We start from the raw sequence: 9,226 nt of genomic DNA, 5'->3' as shown, positions 1-9,226 counted from the left end.
GAAGGAAGGAAGGAAGGAAGGAAGGAAGGAAGGGAGGGAGGGAGGGAGGGAGGAAGGGAGGAAGAGGGAAGGGAAGCCCCTAGAGAGAGAAAGAGAGAAACCAGGATGGCTCAGAATGGATATCCTGATCTAAGGTCCACAGTCCAAGAGACAAGTCAGGGATTCATTTGTGTGTGTGAGGCTTGTCTAGGAATGTTCTGAGACACAAAATTGGGAAGATAGGGCCTTTGTACTCTACCTCATCCATACCTCAGCCACCCCCACCTGGCAGTCAGAAGACACAGTGAAGTGGGAACAGCCATTCTAGGGAAAGCAGCTTCGTGAGCACCTAAAGGGGTCCAGGTGCAGTGGCAAGAGTAAGGTCTGACCCCTCCATAACAAGGGAGGCACACCTGTAATGGGAATAATGGATTCTAGGGAATCTGGCCATCCGCTTGAAGGTTTAGAGCTTGTCTTAGTCTATTCTTGCTGCTATAACAAAATTCCTTAGCCTGAGTAACTTATAAATCAGAGAACTATTGCTTACAGTTCTGGGAACTGATAGTCTGAGGTCAAGTTGCTAGCACAGTCCAAGACCTTTACAAAGGCCTGTTCCTCATAATACCAGATAGTGTGGTCTTATAGCATGTAAACAATAAAATGAGATCCAATCACATATTATGAACAGAACACTCAAGGGTTCTTTGTTGGGACTTCAGGTTGAGGTGGCTGGCTTGAGCCAAAGAAAACTAGTGCTGACCAGGGGTGAAGAGACTGCTGCTTGAACAAAGGAAGCAGTAGACTTTTATACATCTTCTGGGCTAGGATAAATTGATCATTGTTCAATTGCTCAGGGGCATAGCTTCCAAAGAAATTTTATAATGATTCCAAAAAACCCAGAAAAGCCTTGACTACCTGTGCCCATTAGCAGCTCTCCTTGAAACACTAGCCATGGGAGGGGAGGCTTTGCTGGAGGGCTGGAACTCAGAGGATCTTTAACACCAACACTCGTCCTTCCTTCCAGCTTCTCTTCCTTTCCTGCTTGGCAAAGGAGCCATGTCTCCTCATGGCCAGTTTCTCCAGCCTTTGTATCACAAAAGAGCAAACAGAATTGTCTACATAGGACTTAGAACAACAACAGAACTCTCTTAGCCAGAGCTCCTCTGTGTGGGCCTCACTCTTGGAAGACTATGGGCAAGGAAATAGCCTGGAGGCCGACCACAGATCACCATCTGAGCCTGCCTCATAAGTGAGGCCTCCTTGGGTGTTGTGACAGTGTGATGTAAGAAAGGCAGTCAAGGGCCAATGTGGAGCCTCCTCTTCGCACTCCCCTCCCTGCTCTCAGCATGTAGAAAAAGAAGACATCACCACCACCACCACCACCCCGTCTCTGCCCTTCCCTGGCCACATTTTCCTTCCTTAACAGACACCTGCTCTGCTTTGCTCTCCTCCTCCTCAATCTTGGATAGTGCTCTGAGCATTGTGTGGTGGAAATGAGACCTGATAATGTCACAGACAGATTGTCCCATTTTTCTTCTCACTTGGTAGACCTTCATTTGATCACCCATTTCCAAAAGTTGTCTTCCCAAAGGTTGAGCTGCAAGCAACGTACCTGTCAGTGCCACCTGAATCCACACTGATAGACCAGATTGCTGTCCTCATTCCCAACTTGAAGCCAGATGCCTGCTTGGCTTAGGCATACCTACCCTCTGTATCTTCTGGATTCCATCTCCCCATTAATATCAGGAATGCAGAGTACCAATCTGAGTCTGGGCTCCTCCCTACATCCCTGTTCCTGCTGGTCACTGAGTCTCCCTCTCCTCTACTCTCAAGACCACAACCTCTCCATCTCAGTGCTCTGTTTGAATCCTACAAGATGACTCACAGCCCCTCTGTGTTCTTCCCATCCTTACACATTGCCAAGTGTTGGGGATTCATTTTGGCCTTAAGGGGGGAAGGGCGAGGAGAGCGCTCCCAAGACCGCCCTTCCCCCAGCCCTGGGGCAGTGTGGAAGTGAGCCACACCTATCTCCTTCTGGGTCCAGAACCAGAAGGGGTAGCTTTGAGACCATCCCCCATCTTGCACCAGGGAGCACGTGTGCTCTCCTTTCGAGGGCTTTGTCCAGAGGGCGGTACTATGGGAAGTGACGTTAGCCCATGAGGGAGGTCCTTGGGAGCTGCTCTTGGATGGACAAGCTCGCCAGCCTATTGCCAGCTCATGCTCAATCCTTGTCATCACTACTATATTACTGTGAGCCCCTCCCGATTAAACTGGATTGCTCTCCGAAGCGTCTCCGAGATCCGTCTGCACCTGGCTTCCTTGGTGGGTAAGGAGGGAGGAAAAGGGGATCTCGTTCGGCCACATGCACTTTAGGCTTGCCCTGTGTCCCTTCACTCCACCTTGGCCGCCTGCTAGTCGGGTGCCCAGGGGAGAGGGTGAAAAGGGGAGCACTGATAAGGGAGTAAGCTTAGCATCCCTGCACCGGGGGAGGTAAATCTAGCCCGGCAGCCAAGGACCATCTCAAGATCAGGCAACTCTGCTGTTCTCCCCTCTAAACCTGCCCATGGCTCCCTATCCTCTATGGATAAAACTCAAACTTCTCAGCTTCCCTATTGGTCCATTTCCTGCTACTCTTACTTTGGGGTCAAACCCCAAAGCAGCAAGAGTCCCTCTTCTGTCTTGAGCACTATGTCACTGGAAGCACCCTTCTCTTTCTACCTGGCCAACACCTAGGCACAGCTCCAGCCTTGGCCAAGAGTCCTTTTTTGGAGGATGCTCCCTACAGCCCTAGGAAACCCCTGGCAATTTGAGATACCTCTGGTCAAATGTTTAGGGCATAGAATGAATAGTTTGTGCAAGGCCAATTGGTGTAATATTGTGACCATGACAACTGAAGACTAAGTTCTCTAAATAAGCTGTGTGCCCCTGAACAAGTTATTCAACCTCTCTGAACTTCAATTTTCTTTTCTGCAATAAGGAGATGACAAATATGCTACCTGCTGCCCTTTTCTTTTCTTTTTTTTCCAGTCATGGGACTTGAACTCAAGGCCTGGGTGCTGTCCCTGAGCTCCTTTGCTACAAGCTAGTGTTCTCCCACTTTGAGCTACAGTGCCACATTTTTCTGGTGGTTCATTGGAGATAAGAGTGTCAGGGACTTTCTTGTTGAAGCTGGATTTGAACCACAATCCTCAGATCTCAGCCTCCTGAGTAGCTAGGATCACAGGCATGAGCCACCAGTACCTGGCCCACTGCACTTTTCTAAGGTAATACCCCAGTATGTATTTCAGGCTGTCCCTGTACTCTAAATCCTCATGCCTCTGCTTCCATGATGAGATTATAGGCATGTGTCACTTTGTGCACTTGAGAAATGTGCTATTTATTTATTTTTTAAATTAAATTTTGTTAACAAGGTGTTGTGCAAAGGGGGTACAGTTACATAATAAGGTAGTGAGTACATTTTTTGTCATATCTGTTAAACCCTCATTTTCTTTCCCTTCCCTCGTTCATGTAGGCATATATACAATATCCAGTGTACCAAAATCATATACAGTAACCACATAGGGTACGCCAAAGGAAATTCACCTAAAACATTAAACGTAACGACAACAATAGAGTCCTCCTGTGTCCTTCTCTTGGAGTTGTTTTTGCTTATCCTCATCTTATATAATCATGTGTACATAGCTGTTGAGCTATTAAGATCCACTAATAATAGGTCTCTCCTAGACCTTTTTATGTTTGTTTAGTAGTTGTTTGGTTTTAGATACATAATGTAAAGTTGCTGACCCAAATATGTGGAAATACCATTTGAAAAGAAGTTTGTTGTTTTGCAGACCTGGTCTCTACTGTTCCCCACCCACTCCAACAGTCCTATATCAAGGACACCATGCCCCTTTGTTCTCTGTGTTCTAGGCTTGTCTTGCTCAACATTATTTGTTCAAGCTCTGACCATGTCCCTGCGAATACCAATATTTTATCAGAGAAATGTGCTCTTTAAATAATGCTGTCATTTAAATGTTCTGTGTCCAAGCATAACAAATGATTGATGGATATTATGGAATGGAAGAGTAAAACTTCCATCTTGCAAAGTTAAAAATATAGACCAGAGAAGAAAAGTTGTGTGAAAAGTTTCTGCAGGCATTAGCGATATTTAGTAGTTAATTGTGTCATGGCTTTTGGTTCCTCCTTTTCTCTCTCACCTCCTATAATTATAGGCCTTCAACCCATATGGATAATAGTTTCAGAGAAGGGAGACACTTAGAGGAAGAAACTAGAGAATAAAGTTGATGCCCAAAAGGACAGTCAAGAAGTAAATATGGGCTAGGGATATGGCCTAGTGGCAAGAGTGCTCGCCTCGTATACATGAGGCCCTGAGTTCAATTCCCCAGCACCACATATACAGAAAATGGCCAGAAATGGCGCTGTGGCTCAAATGGCAGAGTGCTAGCCTTGAGCAAAAGGAAGCCAGGGGCGGTGCTCAGGCCCTGAGTCCAAGGCCCAGGACTGGCCAAGAAAAAAAAAAAAGAAGTAAATATGATAGCATCAGAATCCAGCAAATAATGGTGACTTAATACTATCTGGAAAGAAAATGTGCAGAAATCACAGCCAGATGGAAATGGTCTGGGCTTCAAAACTATCTTACTACACATAACAATCATGGACTTCAAAACACAATTAGAAAGCCAGGTGCTGGTAGCTCATGCCTGTAATCCTAGCTACTTCTGGAAGCTGAGATCTGTGGATCATGGTTTGAAGCCAGCCCAGGCAGAAAAGTCTGTGAGTCTCCATCTAACCAGCAAAAAGCCAGAAGTAGAGCCCTGGTCAGGTGATAAGAGTGTTACACTTAGCAAAAAAGCTCGAGGCCAGAGCCCAGGCCCTGAGTTCAAATCCTACGATCAGCCACTTCACAACCCCTCCCCAAAAACAAACAAACAAAAAAAACCCACACAATTAGATTTAACCTCCACAGATTAAGAATTTGCCCCATTTTTGAGGGCTTAATACTTTTCAGGCCAATCTTTCTATGGACCACTGCATGTAGTAATCTATGGAGACTTAGCAGTGCCATTGCTGGGACAGGGTCTAGAGAGCCCTCCCCATGCCCAGCCTCTGAGCTCTGCTTCCTTATTCTACCATCTTGGATCATCTTCATAGGAAACTGGATGCAAGGAGATGGTAGGTGTTCCCTAGAAAGTTCAGATCAATCATGCCGGTTGTCCAAGCTACCCAAGAGCCTGAGCAGGATGATTACTTGCGCTGAATTTGAGGTCCTGCACCTGGTAGACAAGTACTCTATCACTTGAGCCACACCTCCAGTCCTTTTTGCTTTTAGTTTGTTCTTTCAGATAGACTCTTCTATGTGTGTGTTTTTGCTTTCTTTTTGCTTGAGCTGACCATGAGCTATGATCCTCCTCCCTCTGCCTCCCAAGTAGCTGGGATTACAGGCATGTACCACCATGCCTGGTCTGATTATAATTTAAGACCTAAATTTCAGAAACTATAAGGAACATTCTGGTGGCCACAGGGCAGGAGTTCTAACCCCAAGAGGCATTTGCTTGGGATGTCAAACTCTCCCTAAAGCAATTGGGACCAAGGAACCTCAATAAAACATCATCAATAACGTTGACTGATCCTCCATCAATGCCTTCCTCTGTGGAGTTATTTTTCCTCCATGGGTCCTGCAGCCTCCTTTCCTGTGGTTTTAAAAGCAAAAGAAACTGCCCTGCAAAGACCTGGTCAGGCTTCACCTGGCAAGAGCAAACCACTCAGTGTTTACTGAAACCTTAAGATATCATTCAAAAGGAAGGGAATCTTCATAAAAGTATTCTCTGATCACCTAAATTAGAAAATATAAAAGAATAATAATATTCCTACCACCCTGAAGTTCCCACTTACAACTTAGTAGATATCCTTCTAGATTTTGAAATGTTTTAATGGACATTTAGATGACAGGAAGTAACACAAAGTGATAGACAATATTGTACCTACATATATTTATTCAAGTGATATTGAGTTGTAAATTTATGCACTGAAAAGTATTAAAATACAATGCACCAAATGTACTAATAGGGCTCATTTGTGTAGCAAAGACTTATGGGTGACTGGTATTGTCTTATTTTCTGTATTTTCCACACAATCACAGATATTTTCATAATCAGAAAGCAAAAAAACAAATCAAGAAACAATTACAGTTATTCCAAAAGTGTGATGTAATTGTAAGTATGTGTTAAATTGGATAAACAGCTTATTTTGTGTCTGATGATTATGTTGGCCACATTAAGTTGCTTGGATTCTTCTCACCCATCCCTGAGGGGGAAGAATCAAATCAGATTGTGATTTTATTCCCTAACATGAGCACGTGGCATAACAGGAGTGCAAATGTCACATGGTCAATTCATTGGCATGAGGATTATATTATCAGGAGAATAAATGCAAAGTTCTCAAGGTATTTTGTTCTAGTAATCAGGACTTTATTTATCTCTAAGCTAGGAAAGGGGATTTAATTCCTTAACAATGATCAGAAAATGCTTTTAGGAAGATTTCTTTCCTATTAAGCAATTTCTTAAAGTCACAGTAAACACTTTGTGGCCTGCAGGTGAAGCCTGCCCAGGCAGTGGTAAGCAGTTTTCTTTGTCTTCAAAGCCACAGGGGGAAAATCTTGAATATTTAAGAACACCAAGGCAACTTCAAGCATCCTTGCCTGTGGGTACCAGAACGACACAAAACAACCAACATGATTTCCAACCAGCTTGTTGGGTTTTTTTAAAATTCGTTTGTTTTATGCCAGCATTGGGATTTGAACTTGGGGCCTTTACCCTCACTTGCTTTTTGTGCAAGGTTGTCACTCCACTGTACCACTTAAATCACCACTCTACTTTAGGATCTTGCTGGTTATTTAGAGATAAGAGTCTCACAGACTTTGCTTTTTTTAATTTAATTTAATTTGATTTAATTGTAAAGTTGATGTACAGAGGAGTTACAGTTACATAACTAAGGTGGTGAGTACATTTCTTGTCAAATAGTGTTAGCCCCTCCCTCATTTTCTCCCACTTTCTCCCACTGTCCCCCCCCCCCCCATCAAATTGTAAAGTTCATTTCCAACATAATGTCTTGTGAGTATCACAGTTACATTGGTTTTCACAGTTTTCTTTCCTAGGCTGGCTTTAATCTGGATCTTCAGATCTTAGCCTCATGAGTAGCTAGGATTACACATATGAGTCACCATACCCAGCCCAGCTTAGTTTTGTTCTTTTGTTTTGGGGGGGGGGTGGTGGTGAAGGGGTCAGTTGTGGGGCTTGAACTCAGGGCCTGGGCACTATCCCTGAACTTTTTTTTTTTTTCCCCAGTCCTGGGGCTTGAAATCAGGGCCTGAGCACTGTTCCTGGCTTCTTTTTGCCCAGGGTTAGCACTCTACTACTTGAGCCACAGTGCCCCTTCTGGCTTTTTCTATATATGTGGTACAGAGAAATTGAACCTAGAGCTTGTGAGGCAAGCACTCTACCACTAGGCCATATTCCCAGCCCTATCCCTGAGCTCTTTTGCACAAGGTTAGTATTCTACCACTTTGAGCTGCAGTGTTACATCTGGTTTTCTTTTCTTTTCTTTTGAGTTTTTGGAGATTTAAGTAGACTTTACTGTTACCATGGCGCCCCCACAGAGCAGAGCCAATCAATATACATGATTCCAGCTGTCACCACAAGGCCATGGTGGAAGTCATGATTGCAGAAGAGGTGATCCAAGGAAGGCCAGCCAGAAATGCAGGAGCCATGATCAGGATGGGCCGGCGAGGGTAGTTTAGTCACAGGTTCCAGGAATATAGCCCCCTTTACTCCTGCTTCTTGTTACTTTCTAGATGTGACAGGACCCAGCCCGCAGGCAGGAAGAAACACACGAAGCAGGAAGTGAGTGTAATGGCAACATCCAAGCTCCCGAGCTGCTCCCACGGTGGCCTGGAGTGGACCTGGGCACGGGGCACCACCAGCCTCCAAGCCGAACCCATGAGGCCTCTCAGCAGCAGCGGCATCAGGACAGACATGACCGCAGGAGACCAGAGACCGTGAGCGCACCGACCTAAGGTCAGAAGGCAAAATGGCTACATCACATCTGGTTTTCTTGTAGTTCATTGGAGATAAGTCTCACACACTTTTCTGCCTGGCTGGCTTCAAACTGCAACCCTCAGATCTCAGCCTCCTGAGGAGCTAGGATTACAAGCATGAGCCACTGGCACCAAACCCCATCTTAGTTGTTTAAAAAAATCTAATATTGGGGCTGGGGATATAGCCTAGTGGCAAGAGTGCCTGCCTCGGATACACGAGGCCCTAGGTTCAATTCCCCAGCACCACATATACAGAAAACGGCCTGGAAGAAACCAGGGATAGTGCTCAGGCCCTGAGTCCAAGGCCCAGGACTGGCAAAAAAAAAAAAATCTAATATTATGGTTTGGATCATAATATGCCCTAAAACCTCATGTATTAAAGGCTAGGTCCCTAGCTGTTGGCACTGTGGGGAGATGAGCCCACTGGAATGTACCTTTAAGGGGATATTGGAGCCTTGCCCTTTCTCCTCTCTCTTTGCTTTCTATCTCCCCATGTGCTGCTTCTCCTCTATCAAGTGTTCTTGATTATGATGTTTCTTGCCATAGGCCCCAAAAACAACAGAGCCAAGCCAAAATAAATCTTTTCTCTCTTTAAGTTGATTCTCCTCAGATATCTTGTCATAGCAGTGGAAAGCTGACTAATACAATTAATAAACAAATGGTTTTAAGGCTTAAATTCATTTAAAAAAAAAAACAAAACAGGGAACCGAGTAACAATTAGAAGCTAAGGAGTTAGGATGATTAAACCCAACAGGGAGTCCAAAATGAGATTCTAAAACAGAAAATGAGATTCCAAAACAGAAAAGAGACAGCAATGGGAAAACTTGTGAAATCCAAATACAATCCATAGCTCAGCAAGCAGCATTGTGCCAGCATGCACTGTTAGCTGTGATGGATGTTTAACAGTGCTAAAATAAGAGAAGATGAGTACAGGGTACTTTGGAAGTCCATGCTATCTTTGTAACTCATTAGTATATATAAAATTATCTCAAAATATAAAGTTAAACTAGCATACATTTTGCAATAGCACAGGAAAAGCAACATGTTCTTGGCAGCTACAGCCTTTTGTTGTTGGTGGTGGTGGTGGTTGTGGGACTTGAACTCTGGGCCTGGACACTCACTGTTCCTGAGCTCTTCACTCAATGCTAGCATTCT

General features: G+C 44.5%; 1 protein-coding gene across 1 annotated transcript; it reads right to left on the bottom strand.

The window, feature by feature from the left end:
• Positions 1 to 7,585: 7,585 nt before the first annotated feature.
• On the bottom strand, positions 7,586 to 8,016 carry LOC125352304 (cytochrome c oxidase subunit 8A, mitochondrial-like). The gene has a single exon (XM_048347404.1). The coding sequence runs from the start codon at positions 8,009 to 8,011 to the stop codon at positions 7,802 to 7,804; it is 210 nt and encodes a 69-aa protein (XP_048203361.1). The 5' UTR covers positions 8,012 to 8,016; the 3' UTR covers positions 7,586 to 7,801.
• Between the last annotated feature and the right edge of the window lie 1,210 nt (positions 8,017 to 9,226).

This window comes from Perognathus longimembris, chromosome 6 (genome assembly GCF_023159225.1).
Source record: "Perognathus longimembris pacificus isolate PPM17 chromosome 6, ASM2315922v1, whole genome shotgun sequence".
NCBI classification, from domain to species: Eukaryota; Metazoa; Chordata; class Mammalia; order Rodentia; family Heteromyidae; genus Perognathus; species Perognathus longimembris.
The sequence above is the reverse complement of the archived record's forward strand: the minus strand, read 5'-3'. Positions and strand labels throughout refer to the sequence as shown.

Bases quoted from the DNA above. Each gene is read 5' to 3' on its own strand.
- LOC125352304 (XM_048347404.1), bottom strand. From the start codon at position 8,011: ATGTCTGTCCTGATGCCGCTGCTGCTGAGAGGCCTCATGGGTTCGGCT.